General features: G+C 40.6%; 1 protein-coding gene across 1 annotated transcript in view; it reads right to left on the reverse strand.

The window, feature by feature from the left end:
• Positions 1 to 23,338, reverse strand: part of TDRD9 (tudor domain containing 9) — a 110,772-nt gene that overhangs the window by 75,090 nt on the left and 12,344 nt on the right. The window contains exons 2-7 of the mRNA XM_012746467.3: positions 16,205 to 16,311; positions 10,627 to 10,724; positions 8,449 to 8,670; positions 7,550 to 7,672; positions 3,761 to 3,841; positions 716 to 880 (exon numbers count right to left, since the gene is read on the reverse strand). Of these exons, the coding sequence (XP_012601921.1) occupies positions 716 to 880; positions 3,761 to 3,841; positions 7,550 to 7,672; positions 8,449 to 8,670; positions 10,627 to 10,724; positions 16,205 to 16,311 (796 nt within the window). The remainder of the gene's footprint in view (positions 1 to 715; positions 881 to 3,760; positions 3,842 to 7,549; positions 7,673 to 8,448; positions 8,671 to 10,626; positions 10,725 to 16,204; positions 16,312 to 23,338) is intronic.

Below are 23,338 nucleotides of genomic sequence, written 5' to 3' on the forward strand. Positions count from 1 at the left end.
TCAGCCTCCTAAGTAGTTGGGACTATAGTGTGCACCACTACACCCAGTGTTCTATAGCACTATAGGGTGACTATAGCTGACAACAGTTTATTATATATTTTCAAATAGCTAGAAGAGAAGATTTTAAATGTTCCCAACACAAAGAAATGATAAATGTTTGAGGTGATGGACTTGGTAATTACCGATTTGATCATTATACATCGTACACATGTATCAAAATATCACCCTAGGCCGGGCACAGTGGCTCATGCCTGTAATCCTAGCACTCTGGGAGGCCGAAGTGGGCCGATCGTTCGAGGTCTGGAGTTCAAAATCAGCCTGAGCAAGAGCAAGACCCCATCTCTACTATAAATAGAAAGAAATTAATTGGCCAACTAAGAACATATATATATTTAAAAAGTAGCCAGGCATGGTGGCGCATGCCTGTAGTCCCAGCTACTCAGGAGGTTGAGGCAGAAGGATCACTTGAGCCCAGGAGGCTGCTGTGAGCTAGGCTGACGCCACGGCATTCTAGCCCAGGCAACAAAGTGAGACTCTGTCTCAAAAAAAAAAAAAAAAAAAAAAAATTACCCTATACTCTATAAATATGTGAAATTATTATGTGTCGATTAAAAATAATTTTTAATAAAGAGGCCTTACAATCATAGGTGATGAACACAGGTTTGATCAAATACAAAAGTATATTCCCTATAAGAAACAATGCATTCCAACATACCCTGCTGTGATGAATGTGCCCCAAATCATTAAGATAATACTCTTCAATTGAATGGGGTTTGCCTTCCACTTCAAAAATATATGCAGGATTCATTTTGTTCTGAACAGGAACGGCAAAGTAGTCTGCAAACTCTTTACAGTTGATGGTAGCCGACATCAGGACAACCTATAGATTAAGAGGAATCATTAAAATAAAATGAGAATAATAATAACTGAAAATAAATACTTTTAAAATTCCAAGCTCTTCTGCTTCATTCCTGTACCTAATAACTCTTGAGATTTTAAATAGACTACCTTGATTTAAACCCTAGTGTAATATAAATTACTGCAATTTAAAGAATGTTCAGAGATACCAACTTACTATTTCCTCTTCAATTATTTTATCAAATAGAAATTACATAACTCCATTAAGGCTAAATTGTAACCATTTATCTAAAAGAAAATTTTGCATCAGAAAACTTTTTAAAAGAGTAAATTACTAGATGACATGTTCTAGAAAAATGAGTAAACAGCAAAGAGGAAGGCAAGGGATCCATAAAAACCTGGCTCCAACCCAAGAAACTAGAGCAGTCTCTCTGGGCCGAGAGAAAACAGGCCCAGACCAGAGCGAGACGACGGATGGCAGCTTTCAGTTTTGTCAAGAAACAAACCTATGATGGTCTCTTTAGGAAATGCAGCCATGAGCAGCAGTAGCAGCATGCACAGCCTATCAGGAGTGCCCGGAGAAGGGGGCCGTATTGCTGAGGACCCACACCATGTCTCCACAGCACTAAGCATAGGCGAGCACAGCTCTCCGGCTTGCACAGACTACCAACTGCCTGAAGCAATTAGAGTTCTGTAAGTGTAAATCCTAGCCAGAAAGTGAAAACCTTATATAGGCACTATCAGTTATTGGGTAAACAAAACATCTGCATTTTCCCCTTTGGTGTTAGATGCAAATGGTGAAAACCTATTGACCAGAACTCACTTTGAGAAGTGATGTCTGAGTCTGCAAGGAAAGCTCTGAGAAGCCAGCTGGGGTGGAAGAGTGGACACGCCCCAGTCACAGCAGATGATCTCTAAACTATCCTCTGAGGAAGGCGAGGCTAGTGAACCGCAGGCTTTTGTGGAGCTGAGTACAGCGTGAAAACTAGAGGCCAAACTGGACTGCTCGAGGCAAGGAAGCAGCAGCACAGCCCCCAGCCTCTCCTCACCTGCCCTGCCAGCAGCCCTCGCCTCTCCAGACAAGGCAGAAGCCTGCCCAAGCCTCCCCAAGACACCCGCTCGTCTAGGGTGGGCTTGGGCTCAGTCTGGTCAGCTAGAGGTGACGGCAGGGTCAGTGGCTGGAGGCCGGCACAGAAGGGGGACTGAGGGAAAGCCACATCAGGGGAAGCAGAGGGACCTCTAAAGGTCTGGGCAGGGAGAAGAAGGGAGACTTTAAAGCCCAGTCACCTCTGCTTTTGCATCTAAGTCTTCCAACAGCAGCACTCTCAAAAATGTAATAAAAAAGGATTTTTTGAGATTTTTTAAAAACCTTTTACAAAACCATCTAGAACATAATTTCTAATTTCTTAGGCCAACTACATGTATGATATAAGGTTCAATACTTAGAAAATACGCTACTTCACATATTTTCTAATAAATCACGAACATACTGACTTATTACTTATTATTTGTAAGTACCAAATTCCTTACAACATTCCCAGCAGTCTGGTAGAAATGTTTTTCTAAAATCCACTAACATTTTTAACTCTCTTTACAAAACTAAAAAACACACAATTAAGTCATTGTCTTGGCTTGAGTAACAAAGAAAAGTCTTAAAATGAAATTCAGAAAGGCCTCAATTTGTTAAACAATCTTCAATGCCATCTTTAAGAGTCCAAAAAAGGACTGAAATAGCCAAATTCTCACTGATTTCACAGTCATCTCAAGCAATAAGACGACCTATTGCAAATGTCAGGTTCCTTCATTTAGCATGCACCAGGTGAAAAAACGTGAATGTTCTTAGGGAGAAGTCCCCGCCTTGAAGGTGTGGGGGGGCGGGGGAGGGGGGAGAAATGTTTTCCTAAATAAATGCACACTTGACAAACACCTTAAGATTCAGAAAGCAACTGTTTTCCAATAGCAGCAAGTCCTTTAGCAGTCCCACTGTAGGTGTATCTCCATCACTGCCACATTTTACAAAGTTTTTTTTCCCAAAAAACCTCTGCTTAGCATAGCTGGGTTGAGGCTGACCCAGTTTAGACTTGTTTATATTGCACAATTATTCTAAACCCTTCGCTATTTTGGCCTAGTTCATGCTTTTCTCCTTTTTGTTCAAATAAGATGTAAATATTTACTGTTCCCATCAACCTTCAGTTAACCCAATTTACGTTTCTAAACTAGTAGTACATATTCTGTTCTCAAATTTCAATGTGCTTTGGTGATATTTCTAAAACAGGATTGCAGATTCACTCACACAACTCTAAACTGTGGCACTTATTCAACCAAAAGCAGGGTTTCAATATCCAGCATTCATTATAGCCTATTATTAGATCATTTCTGCAGCTTGGAGAAAATGTTAGTATATTTAAAGCAACATAATAGCCAAACAGTACCCATGTTCTGATCATAAAAACAATCCCTTTAGCCCGCTTCCTAGCAAGATCAGGCGTACCATACACGATCATGACTTGTAAGAGTCACTGGTTTCAGATGTCTCTGTTAACACAGAGCAGTCCCTCCACATCCACAGGTTACACATCTGTGGATTCAACCAACAGCAAATCAAAAATATTTGGGGGAAAAATTAAAAATACAGATTTTTAAAATACAGTGTAACTATTTACATTGTATTAAGTATTACAAGTAATCCAAAGAAGATTCAAAGGACGTGTGAGAATGTGTGGGCTATATGCAAATACTGTCCTATTAACACATCATCTTCTACCAAGGACTTGAGCATGCTCAGATGTTGCTGTCCTCTGGGTGTCCTGAAATCCCCCGCAGATGCTGAGGTACAACTATAAAGAAAAACTAAACAAACCTTAACCCTAAACATTTTTGTTACTCATGAAATAAAATTTACCTTCACAAAACGAGAATTTGTTCTTAAAAGTTTGCGAACGACCAACAGCAGGAAATCCATTTCTTCAGTTCGCTCGTGTACCTACAAAACAGAAAGGGGGCACCCCCACATGGCATCAAGCACATGTCACTGCTGAAAGACAGAGGGAAAGAGGCTTTGATGGCACCCTGGGAGAGTGGGAACTTAGCCAGCTCTCTCTGCTGAACACAGCGCTTAGGGCACATGCCACTCCTGGTAAGAGGAGCAAAGAACATCGGCCCACACCACAGGAGTCATCGTTCCCCTCGGTGTTTCTCTTTAGAGCCCACCTGACATTTGGGAAGAGTAACATTCAGTAATGTTCAGAATCCTTGGCCCTGCCCATCTAATGTCAATCATGCCCCAGGTCACTGTGAGAGTCATACACCTCCTCACCCACTCCCAAATACAGAGAACCACCAGACCAGCCTCCCCAAAGGCCTCTGCAGTGGTCTAAAAGGTACACTACTATTTGAGTAAGCAAGTACATGCAGGGTTGAAGACCTGCCAGTCTAGCGCTGACCGGGCAGCCACGTCCTGCCTGACAGGACATGTTCCATGATGACCAGAACTGCAGTTCACAAGGGCTGGGCCTGGAAATGCTGGGTCAGTCAAAAGCGGGAAAACCAGAGCAAGGTTAGGACCTGAGGTACCCGCACTGACACAGGAGAGCACTTGGGAAGCAGTGCCTTCACCTGTCCTTCCCAGACCTTGCAGTCACAGACAGCACAGTGCGGTGGTCAAAGCCACTCCACCCCCCACACCACACCCCATCACCAGCTAGTGCCTGTGGGGCTGCTTTTCCAAAAGAACCCAGTAATCTATAACTTGGATACCTCAACACACCAGGGGACTGTAAAATTCTATTCCAGGACATTTCTGCGCCCACATGGATAGATACTAAGTTTGAAAGCAGGAGTTCTCCTCTTCTCAGTATAAAAGGCCTGATGATTTATTCTACACCAAATTCTATCCCAGCTCCTGCTATCTTCCCGACCTCCCACTGAAGTAGACACACGGGGAAGTAGCATAAAGGAAAAAAATCAGTTGAAAGTTACTTAACACTATTATACATCTAATTCCTATCTTGTGCTCTCACCGAACTCCAGAACATTTCTTCAACACAAACATCCTGTCTCTTACCTGAGGGAAATAAATAACAACACTATCATCAGTGAAGAGCCCCCAAAGTGACCCTGCCTCAGCTTTTAGATCCCCACCACCTGCACTCACAGCAGAAGCCTCTCCTCTGGGTCCACAATGCCACCTTCTCCTTGGTTCTTGCTGCCAGCCCTCTGCCCTGAGGACGCTCTACCTCCAGGATGCTCACAGCCCTTTCCCTGCCCCTGGCCTTTCTCCACAGCATGGAAATACACAAGCACCAGCTGGACTGTGTCTCCAGTGGCAAGCAGAGTTACAACTTACTTGCCTTTATGATAACCTTAGCACTTGGGGCACCTTTTTCATAGTAGCACTCAAAAATTAGTTACTAAATGAATGATCTCCCCAAAACTAGTTTACTTTTTTTCAAGATCTGAGAAGTTAAAAATACTATTCCATTTTAAACTGCCTGGGCATCTTCAACTTTTGCTCTTACATTTCTTTTGAAATTCAAATCATCCCAGAGAATATGAACAATACTGTTTGTAAACCTAAAACTTCAGGTATATCCGATCCATTCATTCATTAAAGCAAATTATTAGCGCTCCTACTAGGTGCTGGTGATGCAGTGGTAGAGCAGGAAGCTGGCTTTAACAGGGACGTGACAGTTCTCTGTGACCACCATTCCCCCGCAGGGCAAGCTCTTGCAGAGAACAGCAGACTTTTGCTCGTTATCACAGCACAGCTTCAGGAAAGAAGGCAGTCAACAACACAGCATGGGTGGGTTTGTCCCTGTCACTCGCGTGTGTATGTGCACAGAAGGCTATTAGACACTCAGAAAGATGCCAGATACGTACAAAACAAATGCGGGAGTTAGCACTATGGTCTCTACACTACCCAGGGATGAGTAGGTTTAGTCTCTAAACCACCCAGGATGTGGCCTGAGCACTAACCTTTAAGCTTTAGTTTCCTTTCATGTAAAACAGGTTCAATTATAGTAAAAGGCTCAATAAATAACTAATGTGAACTTCTTAATGCTACCTTTTGGCATATTGCCTATTATATTTGAATCTGATCTCTAGCTAATCTAAAGACAATCAAAACTGCCAAAACTCACAAAGAAAAATTCTGAACCACATTGAACATCACACTATTTTGCAAGGAACAACAGATCATCTTCCACCTTCTCCTACTGTCCCAAACACCCTGCAGTGATTTAAAACCAAGTAAATATACACAAGATCATAACGCTCTGCTTTATCTGTATATTTTGGTATTATTAATTATCACACATATCAAAATGAAGTAGAGAGACCTTACCCTAAACAGTTGCCCAAATGGTTTGACTTCAGACTCCATTAAGCACAAGGACTCTAGCCCCATCTCACAACCTCCCAGAAACCCTATTTATTTGTTGATATTTCTAATTTCTCTAGAAGTAAGTCAAGCTTGTCAGGGGAGAATTACTGATAAGATTTAAAACACAAGAGAGCTTGAGAAGGAGCCATTACCAAAGCTCCTGGGAAAGTTGTTTGAATACAACATCCTCCCACCTCAAAAACCTCTTCTTTAAAATATTAAAAAAAAAAAAAAAAAAAGTCAGCCCAGGTACAATGCTTCATGGCTATCACCCCAGCACCTTGGGAGGACAAGGTGGGAGGACCACTTGAGGCAAGGAACCAGCTCAGGCTGGTTCAAGACCAGCCTGAGCAATACAGCAAGAGCCCCCTCCACAATATATTTTTTTTAATTAGTCAGCATGGTGGTGCGTGCCTGTATCCCAGCTACTGAAGAGGCTGAGGCAGGAGGATCACTTGAGCCCAGGAGTTCAAGGCTACAGTGAGTTATGATCACACCATTGCATTTCAGCCTGGGTGATGGAACAAGACCCTATATCTAAAAAAAAAAAAAAAGTGTGTGTGTGTGTGTGTGTGTGTGTGTGTGTATGCATGTAAAATCAATTAAATAGTCCATCCTTACTGAGAAAAGTCCAGAAAGTATAGAGGAAGGAAAGAATAAAGAAAGCTAAGACAGATACAAAGAGTACTTTATTAGTTTTCTCTTAGAAAGGTAAATAGATCAGTATCTTGTATTTATTTTATTGATTTTTTAAAGCTATTATTGTCCTTAATTTACTAGATGGAAAGTATCTGTGGTGTGGCTGAAACTATTTACATACAATTAAAATCCTTTTAACTATCTGATTATGGCTAACTCTCTAAGCCAGAGTTTGCCAGACTTTTCCCATAAAAGGCCAGGCAGTAAACATTTCCAGATTGGTGGGATATACAGTCTCTGTTACAACTACTCAACCCTGCTGCTGTAGGGCAGAAGCAACCATAAACAATACATAAATAAATGAGTAAAACTATGTTCCAATAAAACTTCATTTACAAAAACAGGTGCCAAATTTGACGCGAGGGCCATAGGCTGCCAATCTCTAAACAAGGAATTTTTTCATAGTTCTCAACATCACCATTCATATTTTGCAACCAAGAGCAAAAACTAAAAACAGAAAATTAACATTCATAAGTAAATTAAGCAGATATGAACCCGAACCACTTTATGATCCTTTATAAGTAGGCAACACTTATATTACCTTACACTGTGTTCTCTTGCAAAATAAGGACATGAACAACAGAGCAGAGCTATATGAAAATATGCACTTACTTCATCAATGAATATGTGCGTGAATTCCATCAAACTCTTGGCACTAACTATTTTCTGAAGCAGGACTCCAGTTGTCATATAAATTAACTTGGTGTCCTCCGTTGCTATTTTCTCTAGCCCTACCTACAATTAGGGAAAGAAAAGAGAAAGGAGAAAGAGTTCAGGTTTAAATGACTCCCACTTCACTACCAGAAAAGGATATGTCCATTTTATAATGGAGGTAAGAAAGGGAATAAAAAATTATTGTATTTTACAAGATATACGGAGTCCCAATTAAAAGTGAAGTTCTCAAGTTGATTTTTGTCTTCTTTTTGTGGGGAAAGTGGTTAGTTTATTTAATAACACTGCCTAGAACATTTTCACATGAAGACAATTGTGGGCAGGGTGTAGTGGCACTTTGGGAGGCCAAGGTGGAAGGCAACATAGTGAGACCTCATCTCTACTGAAAATAAAAAAATGAGTCAAGGATGGTGGTGCACACCTGTAGTCCTAGCTACTTGGAAGGCTGAGGCAGGAGATCACTTGAGGCCAAGAGTTAGAGGTGAGCTACGTAAGCTATGACCAACACCACTGCACTCCAGCCTGGCAACAGAGCAAGACCCTGTTTCTTCAAAAAAAAAAAAAAAAAAATTGTGTATGAAGACATCGCCTCGACTACAAAGATATAATTAAAAGGATAACATTATAAGAGCCATGAGCCTGAGAATTCTCACTTCTTTCCTATTCATTCAACTAGGAAAGAAATTACAAGTTATTTTCAAGAAATTTGGTTTCACTATTTTTAATTATGCCATAGTTCTGTTCTAAGCCAAGCAGAAAACAGTCACAGTCTATTATCAACTGAAAAAAATAACAAAGAGAGGGACAGATGGCTCTCCCCTCCCTCCCTCCAGTCTCACCTGATAGCCCACCATGCCCCCCAGAGTCCAAGCGCGCTCTTTGCTGATCCACCTGGCGATGCTGCTGGCGCCTATCTTCCGTGGCTGGGTGACCACGATGTTGCAGTAGGCAGAGCGCTGGATGCAATGATCCAGGATGTACTGTGGGAGTTGAGTGCTTTTGCCACTTCCCGTGGCACCGTGTATAATTACCACAGAATTACTTTCTATCAAAGAAATAACCTAGAATTTTTAAAAAATTATCTTTCAAAATTGGCACAAGACATTGATGTAAAGTACTATCTATCTTAGGAAGACTTTCAGGATTTATTTTTCTTTCATCTTTAAGTTAAATTATTAGTAAACCACTGTAAACATCGCAAAAGAGAGCAAGGCGGCTACAAACGAGGCCAAACAGACAACCATTCCACGCCCTAAGCAACAGTAACTGCCAATGGCTGTGGGAAACAGGCCAAGTTCACTTCAGCTCTCCAGGTCTCGATTTCTTTTATAAAAATGAAAATACCAAACTGGGTTTCTATGGCGCTTACTATGTTTAAGTTTCTATTCTTTTAAATTTTGTAACAAACTTGCATGTAATTCTACTGAAAAACATGAAAACAGAGCTGTTATTACATTCAAGTGGTTTTAAAATTTTATTTAAAATTCTTCATACACATTTTCAAACAATTAACTTGCACTTTGTCCATTTAAAGATCATATGAAGCATTTTTAAAAATTCTAATCCAGGCCGGGCGCGGTGGCTCACACCTGTAATCCTAGCACTCTGGGAGGCCGAGGTGGGTGGATTGCTCGAGGTCAGGAGTTCGAAACCCGCCTGAGCAAGAGCAAGACCCCATCTCTACTATAAATAGAAAGAAATTAATTGGCCAACTAATACATATAGAAAAAATTAGCTGGGCATGGTGGCACATGCCTGTAGCCCCACCTACTCGGGAGGCTGAGTTAGCAGGATTGCTTGAGCCCAGGAGATTGAGGTTGCTGTGAGCTAGGCTGACTCCACGGCACTCACTCTAGCCTGGGCAACAAAGTGAGACTCTGTCTCAAAAAAAAAAAAAAAAAAAAAAAACTCGAATCCATTCCTTCCACCCCCCACCATTCCTCCACTCCCACTCTAAACCTATTTAAACTTAGAAGCTCTTATTCCTTCTAACAATTGATACAGCTAAAAATACAAATCAGTTTGAATACTGGTCTCTAAAAATTATTTAGTAAAGTATATCTATTCTATAAAAGTGTATGACTCAATCTAAAGCACAATAAAAAATAAATTTGGGGTCGGGTACAGTGGCTCATGCCTGTAATCCTAGCACTCTGGGAGGCAGGAAGATCCCTTGAAGTCAGGAGTTCAAGATCAGCCTGAGCAAGAGCAAGACCCCATCTCTACTATAAAAATAGAAAAATTAGCCAGGCATCATGATGAATGCCTGTAATCCCAGCTACTCAGGAGGCTGAAGCAGGAAGATCACTTGAGCCCAGAAGTTTGAGGTTGCTTTGAGCTATGATGATAACACTATACTCTAGCCTGGGCAACAGAGCAAGACTCTGTCTTAAAAAAAAAAAAAAATTAAATTTGGAACATTTCCAGTTTTATCTGTGACTGCTTTTTTCACTAGTATAATTAAGGTTTCAATACACTTCCTTTCAAACATGCCTAACAACATGCAACTAATTAGAAACTTAATCATCCTATTGCTGTATCTGGCCTGGCATTGTTAATGTCAGTGATTGATCAAACCAATTAATAGGCAGAAAATAAGGGCAACACTGTAAAGAAACCCAATGGAAATGCTGGGGTGTATTATTCACTTCATAAAAAGATTTAGCAGTGAGTTTCTTTAAATTAGAGCTTCTGGGGAAGACAAAATGTTTACTTACAAATATTTCAGAGATAGGGAAGACTATCAATAGATACCAAACTCAATGTTAGAGGAGATGCACTCAGGTAAAGATTAAACAAATTAAAGCACAAGTCAAAAGAAAGATCATCAACATAGTTGTTACACGAAATTTCCTCCACACAGCCCTGAGCACGCCCTCCTTCCCCACCTGCCCCAGAGCCTTGCACACCATGGATGTGGTCGCCTTGTATGCAACTTTCAAATTATAAACCAAAAGTGCTGGGCCTCAGGCATTTATTCAAACAGCAAAATTACAGTCTAACAAAAATAATTTTACCTCTTCCTTACATCGATTTATAGGTAAATCAGGATATTTATAAGTTGTCTCTGGGATGCATGTCACATTGCTTAATTTAGCCAAAGGTGGCTTTGGACCTAGATTCAGACAAAACAAACAAATATAATGCTATTTCTTATCTCAAAAAAGACAATATAAATAATTCAATGTTAACACAATCTATATATACAGCATATATTATGTACACACACAGAGATCCAAAAATACATTTTCAACAGGCTAACACTGCCCGCATGGTAATTAGAAACTTCCTTAGTGGCCCAATATAAATAATGTATAGAAGTGAACTGACAACACTGATAACCTCCATCACAGCCACGGCACTGTAGGCTCCGCATTACCTGCTAAGACGATGCACCTGTAAAACACGGCACTCATCACTTGATCATGTGGTACTAAAACAGCTTAAAAAAAAAGTTTACTTGAAATTTCAAGAGAACACGTATTATGTTAGTCTGCTTGTGTTGCTATAAAGGAAATACCAGAGGGTAATTTATAAAGAAAAGAGGTTTATTTGGCTCATAGTCCTGCAGACTGAACATGCATGGCACCAGCATCTGCTTCTGGCGAGGGCTTCAGGGAGCTGCCAGTCAAGGTGGAAGATGAAGGGGCAGCAGGTGTTATGTGACAAGAGAATGAACAAGAAAGAAAGCAGGTGGTGCCAGTCTCCTTTAAGCAACCCACATGTTTTATCAAGCAGAAGGCAGAGGGAAGAAGTGTTGGCATGCAAACTAATAAAGTGAGATCTCACTATCTCTGGGAGGGCAGCAATCATTCATGCCGGATCTGTCCCCATGACCCAAACACCTCCCACCAGGCCCAATCTCCAGCACTGGGGATCAAATTTCAACATGAGATCTGGAGGGGCCAAACACCTAAACCAGGACAGGGACAACTTCATTCTGCTCAAGGTGCACGAGGCCGTGCTCTGCCTGGTGGTGCTTATCTATCCTCCCGCAAATGTCCACACTACCTTCTGGCTACACTGCAGATTCTAAACCTCTGGTCATTACTTGACAAACTGACAAATCATCAAAATTCACAGGACACAACTTTCACTGGGAGATAAGTTTTACTTCCAAAATAAATGAACTCTTAAGCCTTCCTGTCTCTCCCAAGTTTAGCAACATGCTCATTCCCCTCTCTGGGCCCCCCCTCCCGCCCCCACCACCCCTTACCCCCATCAGAGATTCTGTGCCAACACCTCCTCCCTCCACATCCCCCTCCCTCCACGTTCTGCCATCAGTCCCTCCTGCCTGATAAAACATGTGGCCAAGCTCTCCTTTTGCCCTCCTACATCTTTTTCTCTACATATATTCTCACTTTCATAATTGGCCTAGAAATGCATAATTAAAATACAGCCATTTTTCTATATTCGAATCAAGGTGTGTTGTACTTGTTCTTAATTTTACAGAGGAGCCAGGTCTGTCATAATCTCTCAAAGCAAAAATAGCTCCTCTGTGGGTAAAGATGTTCTTCCTAACGCATTAGGGGCCACTGACATGGGGGAAAGTTCTCCAAGTCCTGCCTGTATAGCTTTCTAATCTTCTAAATAACCTCCTTAATGATGGCCAAGCCCACCAAAACAGGGATTTTCTTTCCATTATCACACTCACTTTCCTTCCATTACTCTTCTCAGCCTTCACAACAACCACAGATGCCCTCTTGTTTTTCCCTCACTGTACCTGAGCCTGCTTAAATATAATCCCTGCCACCCCTATGAATGAGGAAAGATGGGAGGGAGGGTCCCTGAGCCTGGGGGCAGAGTGGAAGTGAGAAGTTGAGGAAAAGCTATTCAAAGGGGTGAGAAGGTGGCAAAAGAGTCTTTTAGAAAGACAAAAAACCCAGCCATAGGCTTTTTGCTGAAAGACTGCAAGTCCTGGTTCACTGTGATGCTAAACAAGCCCTGTTACTTATAACAACTTTAATGTGGCTTAATATTACTTGATTACAAGCATTTTGAAGGTTGCTACTTAAAGACAGAAATTTGGCCGGGCGCGGTGGCTCACGCCTGTAATCCTAGCTCTCTGGGAGGCCGAGGCGGGCGGATTGCTCAAGGTCAGGAGTTCAAAACCAGCCTGAGCAAGAGCGAGACCCCGTCTCTACTATAAATAGAAAGAAACTAATTGGCCAACTGATATATATAAAAAAAAAAATTAGCCGGGCATGGTGGCGCATGCCTGTAGTCCCAGCTACTCGGGAGGCTGAGACAGAAGGATCGCTCGAGCCCAGGAGTTTGAGGTTGCTGTGAGCTAGGCTGACGCCACGGCACTCACTCTAGCCTGGGTAACAAAGCGAGACTCTGTCTCAAAAAAAAAAAAAAAAAAAAAAGACAGAAATTTTATGAGAAAAAAGTGCCAAAAGTCCTAGTTGTGCTGTCTAAACTACAGTCCCTTCTCCACTTTACGCAAAGCATGAGCCGACATTTTTGGGTCACTGAAGCAGAGCCTACAACAATCAAGTCCTGCCTCTACATATACCACGGAAGGGTGAGTAGGAACCACGCAGCAGGAGTGCCCACAGCTGCGTGCCTCTTCATCTCACAATTGGCAACAAAATAAAAGGAAAACCATCATGGACAACATAAAGCAAATCAACAAACTACACATGACAAAGTAAAATCCAAAAATAGCATGAGAAATACCTCAACCTCAAAATTTGCCATTCTTGTTTTCCAGTTATCTCTTCATCCTAGGTTATCAATATTAAAATATTTCACATGAACTGGGAAAAACTGGAAACCATAAAAACTGATAGTTCTCTTTACCAAGCCACCCCACTCTATTATCATCAGCTAAATATAAAATCTAACCAAAAGTTCAACAATTAGAGGTTCCAAACAGTATACAATGGACTTTAACTGAGAAGCATTATGTCAGCTCATATGGAGAACATAACATTTCTCAACATCTAGACATTATACATTACAGAAAATAAGTTTAATTACTGCATTACTGATTTAACCATAAAATTAAATCTTCAAAATAGATAATTATATATCACTTTCTCCAAGTATGGGATGGTATTCTGAATATGAAATTAAACTTAACTTGAAGCGAGAGTAATGTTTCCCTTTTGGTTATCAGACATTCCTCATAGGCCCTTCCCTTAAAATCAGAAGAAAAGCTAAAAGTGGGATGAAAACAACTACTAAATATATCATCAAATTAAAAAGGTGGTAGCACTGTGGCATTTAGTCACAACCTAAAGACCCCATCCCAGGACACATTCAAATTGTCATGGGAAGACAAAAGAACCCTGCCAGAGTCTGCAATCTGTAACCAGACTCACACTGTTAGGGAAAATGTCATTTATCAATGCTATTAAATCTCAATTTTTTAAAAAGTGATTAATCTCTAACTAGATAAAATGATTCTAACCTAGCCTACAGAAATTCATTGTATGTGTGTCCCTGGATATCTAGAAACAATTTTTTTAAACACTTTTAAACACTTTAAAGTGAAGTAACACCTGCATCACACCAAAATCAAAAGTATTTTGAATCAATGTATTTTAACTGGATAAAATAAAATGTTCATATTGAATTCTGTGGTGCTGGACTGAAATTAGGCCATCAGTGTGATCTCCTGGTTTAAATACAGAGAAATAGCTTTGTGTCTACATGGCAGCAAACACATAAATACACATCTACACGTGTGTATACACACACATAACCTGATCACTTCTTTGGCGCTCCAGAGGCACTGAGCACTTCAAAGCATGGGCAGCACCTCCCTACATCCTGGGGCCCCTTCTCCTCCCTCAGCTTGGGCCCACCGCGTCGCCAAGGCCTGTCTGGTTCGCCTCAACTGGCTCTCCTCCTCACTACCATCACCCAGCCAAAGGCACCATCAGCCTCATCCTTGGAGCAATTCATCCTGTTCTCAGGTCCACTCTGGCCCCGCCAATACATTCTCAGAAGTGTGACCAGAGTGTTCTTTCCAAAACACAAATCGAATCACATGACACCCCCTGCATCCCTTCACACTCATCCCAAGAAAAACACAGAACCTTTTGCAGTTCCCAGTGTTCTGAGCACTAAAACCAAAAATCTTAGCTGTGGCCCAGAGGCCTGGCTGCTCTTGCCTACCTCGTCCAACTTCGTCCAATACTAACTAGTGCATGCTGCCATCCCTAGTACCACAAACTTAGTGGCTTAACACAGCAGTATGGTAAGTTCTCTTGTGTTAAGAGAACATGCGCACAGGTTCTAGGGAGGAGGACACAGACCTCTCTGGGAGGCTATTAGCTCTGCCAGCTGACCCTACCTGGCCCTCCCGCCCCCGCTCTCCATCCCCAGCAACACTGGCCTCTCTCAGGGCGGGACCACCAGGCTCTTCCCATCATGAGGCCTCTGCACACGTTCGTCCCTCACCACTCCCCGCACTGCCAAGGTGACACCGGCACACGTGGAACCGGATCAAAGGGCACACATACACTGAACTATCACCTCTGGTAATACTGTGCTGGTCGTTCAGACCAATTTCCCTCCAAGGGCCACTAAGATGCGAGATGAAACACACAAGCATCTCCTTAAAAACAACGAAGGGCTGACAAGACACCAGGCTGACGCTTGTAATGAGGCAAGACCACCCAGAGGATGGCAAAGAACTCAAGGCTGATATTGCCACAAGGTGAAAGATAAATGAGAAATGAACCAGAATACAACACAATGACCAAAAAATGAAAGCTACAAAACCAAATGAGGCAAAGATAATTGCACAGAATTTTCCAGAACTAAGGAAAGCATACCAACTGATATTGTCAAGAAGCCCAAATAAATCCCAAGGATAAAGATTATTACACTTTTATGTGTGGACTGCATTTCATAATTTTTTAAAAGGCTAAAAAAGAAAAGTGTCACTTAAACCATACTCCGGCTCCTGAGGCAAAATGAGTTCTTTGCCTTCCTGTCAGTGATCTTGCCTCACTGCAAGCCTCGGCCTGGTGTCTTGTCAGCCCTTCATTGTTTTTAAGGAACATGTACATAAGGATGAGAGGACAGGAGGCAGAACTTCTCAGCTCAGCTGGCAGAAGTTTGCAACAACGGAATACCTCTTATAAAGCAAAAAAACCAAAAGGCAACTTCTATCATATGAATAGGGCTTGATGCTAATAAGATAATTAGGAAAAGAAACGTCATACTCAGAAAGTAACTTACCCTTGGGGAGGCAGGATTTAAGAAGGAAATTTTTATTTGTACATTTCTACATTATTTAAAATTTAATTTTAATATGTTTATTGTAAAAAAAAGGCTCCTATAAGTTTTTAAATAAAAGTTTTCAGTAGCTTTAAGTTATAGTAAAGTAAGAGACAATTACTAGTCTTCCAAAGTAACAGACTACTTAGGAACTATATTTAAGATAGAAAAAAATTGAAAATGCACATTTTACAACTTAACATACACTCATTCTAAAACAATCCTTAATTAATAAGCAGTGTAGATTCCTTACTTTGACCAAAATACTTTATTTCTTAAAGACTATTAGGAACTTAATGTTTTAACATGTGAACCACTCACACATCACATTTGAGACATTTAAAGCTACCTGTTTACCTGGCCCACCAGTTGCTTGATCACCACCATATAAATCAAATTCTTGTGCTTCAAGTTGTCTGTATTTGTTAATATACTCCATTTCTGAGGTCCTTTGGCTGAGTGACCTGAAAAGATTAGTAAAAGTTAATACGCTATTTCCATAAAGCCAAGAAACTTCTACGTGCTAGAGGAGTTCCTGCATCATTATTTCACATTAATTCATGGAAAAATGCAAACAGTCAGTAAACAAATGAAAATAGGCTCAAACTCAGTTACCAGATAGACACAAATTAAAACAATGAGAAAGCATTTTTTTCGCCTGTCAAACTGACAAGAGAAAATATTCTCAGAATGTTTATAAGGGGAAGGGTGGTAAGTAGGTATGACCATTTATTCTAACAGACAATCTGCCACATCCATTAAAACTTAAAACACACATTCCTACAATCTGACATTTTCTTTCCTCAGACTCTTCCTAAGAGGGACTGACTGTAAACAAAGCAGCACATGCAAAGATGTGCATGAAAGCTTCCATTCATTCATCAAGTACCTGCTGAACACCTACCACATGAGAGGCAGGAGGCCCTGTGACAGACATTAGAGACAGAGCAGGAAACAAACTCCTTGCCCCCAGGAAACTGCCGCACTAGTCAAGGAGAAGCACTAGTTATGTAAGATTCTGATTAGTGATCCAGAGAAAAGTAACACTGGGTACCTTTTCATAATATCTGTAGTAATTAAAACCTGAAAAAACAAACAGAGGGACAAGCTAAAACTATGGCATACCCTTGATGTATCACTCTTAAAGAATGCCACAGCCAGGTGCAATGGCTCATGCCTGTAATGCCAGCACTTTGGAAGGCCAAGGTGGGAGGCATGCTTGAGGTCAAAAGTTCAAAACCGGCCGGGCGCGGTGGCTCACGCCTGTAATCCTAGCTCTCTGGGAGGCCGAGGCGGGTGGATTGCTCGAGGTCAGGAGTTCAAAACCAGCCTGAGCGAGACCCCGTCTCTACTATAAATAGAAAGAAACTAATTGGCCAACTAATATATATAGAAAAAATTAGCCGGGCATGGTGGCTCATGCCTGTAGTCCCAGCTACTTGGGAGGCTGAGACAGAAGGATCCCTTGAGCCCAGGAGATTGAGGTTGCTGTGAGCTAGGCTGACGCCATGGCACTCACTCTAGCCTAGGCAACAGAGCGAAACTCTGTCTCAAAAAAAAAAAAAAAAAAAAAAAAAAAAAAAGTTCAAAACCAATCTGGGCAACATAGTGAGACCCCCATCTCCACAAATATTTTTTTTAAAAATTAGCCAGGTATGGTAATGCACACCTGTAGTCCCAGATACTCGGAAGGCTGAGGCAGGAGAATGGCTTGAGCCAATGAGTTTGAAGTTACAGTGAGCTATAATCAGGCTACTGCACTCTAGCCTGGGCAACAGAGTGAGACCCCTCTCAAAAAAAAAAAAAAAAAAAAAAAAGCCATAGCTCTACTCATGCTAATATATAAAAATTTCAGAACATTAAGTGAAAAAAGACAACTGTAATGATATTAATGTAACATGTGTTTGTTATCAATATCTAATTTGAATGTACTGTTGTCAAAGAAGACACAATACTGATTTTTGAAGTCTGACTTACTTTAAATGATGATTAATTCTATGTGTCAACTTGACGGGGCTAAGGGATGCTGTAAAACATTTCCGAGTGTGTCTGTGAGGGTGTTTCCAGAAGACATTAGCACTGGAAGCAGTAGTCTGGGTGAAGGTCTGCCCTCCCCAGTGTGGGCAGGCATCACCAAACTCGTCAAGGGCCCGCCCAAGCAGAACATAAAGGATGAGGAAAGGTGAATTCTCTCTCTCAGCTGAGACATCCATCTTCAGCTTCCCTGGAACATGGGAGCTACTGGTTCTCAGACCTTCAGACTTCTGGACTTATACCAACAGCCCCACCCAGGTTCTCATGCCTTCAGCCTTGGGCCAGGAGTTATACCATCAGCTCCCCCGGACTCAGACTGAATTACACCACTGGCTTTCCTTGCTCTCCAGCCTGCGGAAGGTATTTAGTGGGACTTCTGAGCCTCCATAATCACATGAGCCAATTTTAATACATCTCCTCTTATAGATCCAAACCTATCCTATTGGTCCTATTTCTCTGGAGAACCCTGATTAATGCACTTTAATAAAACACTGTTTGCAATAAAGTCAACCTTTGCCTGACACTAATAGTTATATTAGCATTCCTTTGGTTACCATTTGCCTGATATTTACTCATTGATTCACTAAACAAGAGCCAGGAGTCCTGGGTGGCTCCCACAGCAGCCAGGAAGAAGCATGTAGGAGATGTGAGGGCAGGTGGGTACCAGGGGAGGGGCAGGGAGTAATTACAAAAATTTTGGCTTTTGTTCTGAGTAACATCGGTTTTGAACAGAGACATAAATATTAATAACAATATCTGACTTATTTTTAACAGGACGGTTCTGACGAGGTGAAGGGGAGCACGTGATATCTGCAACATACATAGCAAAGGAAAACGATAATTCCTATAGATCAGTAAGATATGAAAAAACCCACAGAAATGTGATTTTCAAACTTTAAAAAATGCATTAGTATTTTAATTCAAACATTTTAAAGAGGAAATAATTCTGAGGAATTTAATATCATAGCTCCTCCTCAAATATTAACTGCATTTTTTTCAGCTTTATTGTGGCAAATATATGTAGCATAAAACTTACCATCTTAACCTATACTTTCCCACTGTTGTGCAACCATCACCATAGTCCACCTGCAGAACCCTTTCATCTTCCCAAACTGAAACTCTATACCCGTAAAATACTAATTCCTCATTCTCTACCCCCAGCCCCTACAACCACCATTTTGTTTTATGTCCCTGTGATTTTGAGTGCTCTAGATATGTCTTATAAGTGGAACCACATAGTATTCGTCCCATTTGTGACTGGCTTATTTCACCTAGCATGTTTTCAAGGTTCATCCATGTTACTGCATGTGTCAGAAACTCCTTCCTTTTTAAGGCTAATACTCCATTGTATGGACAGACCACATTTTGCTCTTCCGTTTATCTGTCAATGGACACTTGGGTTGCTTCCACATTTTGATTATTGTGAATAATGTTGCTACGAACCTAGGTAGGCGAACCTCTCTTTAAGATCCTGCTTTCAATTCTTTCAGATATATCCAGGAGTGAAATTCCTGGATCATACCGTAATTCAGTTTAATTTTTGGAGGAATCATCATACTGTTTTCCACAGTGGCTATTCCATTTTACATTCCCACCAAGAGTTCCAATTTCTCCACATCCTTGCCAACACCTGTTATTTTGTTTTTTTTTTTTTATAGTAGCCATTCTAATGAGTGTGAGGCAGTATTCTAATTGTAATTTAGATTTGTATGTCCCTAATGATTAGTGATGAGCATCTTTTTATGTGATTATTGGCCATTTGTATATCTTCTTTGGAGAAATGTGTATTCAAGTCCTTCGCCCATTTTGAATCAAGTTGCTAGCCAGGCACAGTGCCTCACACCTGTTATCCTAGCAATCTGGAAGTCCAAGGCAGGAGGATCACTTCAGCTCAGGAGTTTGAGACCAGCCTGAGCAAGAGTGAGACCGTCTCTACTAAAAATAGCAAAAAAAATTAGCCAGGTGTAGTGGCGCATGCCTGTAGTCCCAGCTACTCAGGAGACTGAGGCAAGAGGATCACCTGACCCCAGGAATCTGAGGTTGCTTTGAGCTAGGCTGACTCCATGGCACCCTAGCCCAGGTGATAAAGTGAGATTCTGTCTCAAAAAAAAAAAAAAAGAATCTAGTTGCTATTGAGTTTTAGAAGTTCTCTATTCTATACATTAATTCCTTCTCCGATAAATGATTTGCAAATATTTTCTCCTGTGGGTTGCCTTTTTACTATGCCCTTTGATGTACAAATTTAATTTTCATGAAGTCCAATTTGTCTATCTTTTTTGTCACCTATGCCTTTAGTGTCATATCAAAGAAATCACTGCCAAATTCAATGTTGTAAAGATTCTGCCCTATGTTTTCTTCTAAGAGTTTTATTTAATTTTTGTATATGATGTAAAGCAGGGGTCTTTAAACTTTTTAAACAGGGGTCCAGTTCACTGTCCCTCAGACCGTTGGAGAGTGTGGCGCACATTCCACACATGCGCACTGTGGGCCTGGGATGAGTCGTCTACTAAGCAGGACAGGCAGCGGCAAAAACACCCAGTGGGCCACATGTGGCCCTCGGGCCGTAGTTTGAGGATGCCTGATATAAGGTAAAGGTTCAACTTCGTTCTTTTGCCCATGGACACCGAGTTTTCCCAGCACAACTGTTTAAAAGACTATCCTTTCCCCACTGAATGGTCTTGGCATTCTTACTAAGAATCATCTGACCATGTATGCAGGGTGTATTTCTGGGCTCTCTATTCCACTCCATTAGTCTACAGATCTGTCTTTATGCCAGTTCCATACTGTTTTGATTATTGTACCTTTGTAGTCATGTTTGAAATCAGAAGTATGACTCTTCCTCCTTTGTTCTTATTTTCAAGATTGTTTTGGCTATTCAGGGTCCCTTGATATTCCATAAGAATTTTAGGATAGATTTCTATTTCTGCAAAAAACATCACTGGGATTTTGGTAGAGATTTCACTGAATCTACAGATTGTGTGGGGTGGTAATGACATCTTAGTAATATTAAGTTTTACAATCCAGGAACATGGGCTATGTTTCCATTTATTTATGTGTTCTCAATTTCTTTCAGCAATGTTTTACACCCCTCATTGTATAAGTCTATCACTTCTTTAGTTAATTCCTAAGTATTTCATTCTTTTTAATGCTATTATAAATGGAATAGCTCTATAATTTCCTGTTCATTGCCAGTGTAAAGAAATGCAACTGATTTTTTTCAGTGTTGACTTTGTGTCCTGCTATTTTACTGAATTTATTTATCAGTTCTAACAGTATTTTGTGGACTCTTTATGGTTTTCTCTATATAAGATCATATCATCTACAAACAGAGATAATTTTACCTCTTCCTTTTTATTTTTCTTTCCTTATTGCTCTGGCTAGAATTTCTAGTATTAGATTGAATAAAAGTGGTGAAAGCAGTCATCCTTGCCTTGTTCCTGATTTTAGAGGAAAAGCTTTCAGTCTTTCACCACTGAGTATGATGTTACTTGTGGGCTTTTCATATATGGTTTTTATTATGTTGTTGGTTTGAATGTTGGTATATTCCTAGTTTGAGTGTTTTGATATGAACAACCCCCAAAAGTGTGATTTTTAACTTAAGAAAAATGAACAATAATCCAGAACTTTTAATTCAGTAGCAAATGAATTAAAACAGAAGGATATTAGTCTCACAATGAAAAAATCTTCCTTTAATTGCAATCAAATGCTGTTAAATACTATATAAGGTGGCCCTGACTGTAATATGTAAACTTTTATATATGCATGGCTCCTTAGCTTGTTCATCAAGGTTCCTGAATTTTGTTGTTCCAGACTTTTCTTTTTATGTACTTCTTTACGGATTGTAAAATTTTACATAGAAACACACATGAATATGGTCCTATTTCACTTTGAGTCTTATAAAATTTTATACTATTTAGCTAATAATATAAAGCCTAGAAACCAAAAAGAAAATTATTAAAGTTTAAACTAATTAATAGTTTAAGCTTTGTCTTCTACACAAAATATCCTAATCAAGTTAAAATTCATCAGAAACAATTCATTTATTCAATTAATATATTTGATAAATAAAATCCAATGTGCATCTGGTTATACCTTGATAAACAGGAAAGATTAATAAAAAGGAACATCCTTACCTTGACTTACAAATATTTATGTTCTCTACATGGCAGCAGGGGAAATAATATAATCAGAGAATGATATTTGGTCTCAACATCAATCTAATAATCTCACGAAACAGGATAAAAAAATACATAAAATTTCATTTTTTATTTGTTTTTCAGACAGTCTGACTCTGTCATCCGGCTAGAGTGCCATCAGCCTAGCCCACAGCAACCTCAAACTCCCAGACTCAAGCAATCCTCCTGTCTCAGCCTCCCAAGTAGCTGGGACTACAGACACATGTCACCATGCCCGGCTGACTGTTCAAAGTAGAGATGGAGTCTTGCTCTCGCTCAGGCTGGTCTCGAACTCCTGAGCTCAAGCAATCCTCCCTCCTCAGCCTCCCAGAGTGATAGGATTACAGGCATGAGCCACCGTACTCAGCAGAAGATAGATCATTGATCTTTAAATCTCTGCTGAAAGGAAATCCTCCACCAAGAAAGGCCTTCCCTGACCTCCAACTCTAATCAGGAAAAGTACTTCAAGTACATTAAATAACCCGAGATGATCTGTAATTACCTTACGAGATGATTTGTGTACTTAGATTTGTACTTAGCTCCATGTGGGTAGCAACTAGGTCTGTCTTGTTCACTGCTACACCTCAGCCCCTAACCATGCAGGCCACAGCAGACAATCAATAAATGTCTGTTGACCAAATGACAGCCAGCAATTACAGTGGAGGACAGAACATAAGCTAATCAAGAAGCATTAGGAAAAAAGGAGGCAAGAGAACAGGAACACAGACCAGTCTAACAGTAAAGATACATAAAACCAGAGTTCAAAGGAAAAACGGGCTTAGGGGAAAATGTTGATGTTTACCCTAAAACAGAAAAAGAGAGTTGGTATTCAAGCCGGTCACTGAAAAAGAGAATTACAATATGGATACATGGAAAAGAGAAAAGACTAAGCGTTTCAGAAGAGGGAGTCAGGTTAGCCAGAGCGAAGGGTCAGAAGTGAGCTTGGGCAGGAGACCTGGCTGAGACAGAAGACCTGCTCTGGGGTGGAGCGGACGGCAAGCCGTACCCAGAGGGATCAAGGGAGACCACCACAGGGAAATTTGATTTATGCTCCATAGCCAATACATCCTGATATTTTTGTTACCAAAAATAACAAAAAGAGGGAAAAGAACTTAAGCAGTAACAAGGTTACTCTAAGGAAGTAGTGGCAAGATTCATTATGATTCAGTATAAAATTTGGTGGGACATTGCTGTCATTATAAACTTGACTCCCTGCCTTCTCCTGGCACTACATGCAATGCAGTGTGAAAACCTTCTGCTTGAAGGTAACGAATCCTGACAC

Source organism: Microcebus murinus, chromosome 6 (genome assembly GCF_040939455.1).
Source record: "Microcebus murinus isolate Inina chromosome 6, M.murinus_Inina_mat1.0, whole genome shotgun sequence".
NCBI classification, from domain to species: Eukaryota; Metazoa; Chordata; class Mammalia; order Primates; family Cheirogaleidae; genus Microcebus; species Microcebus murinus.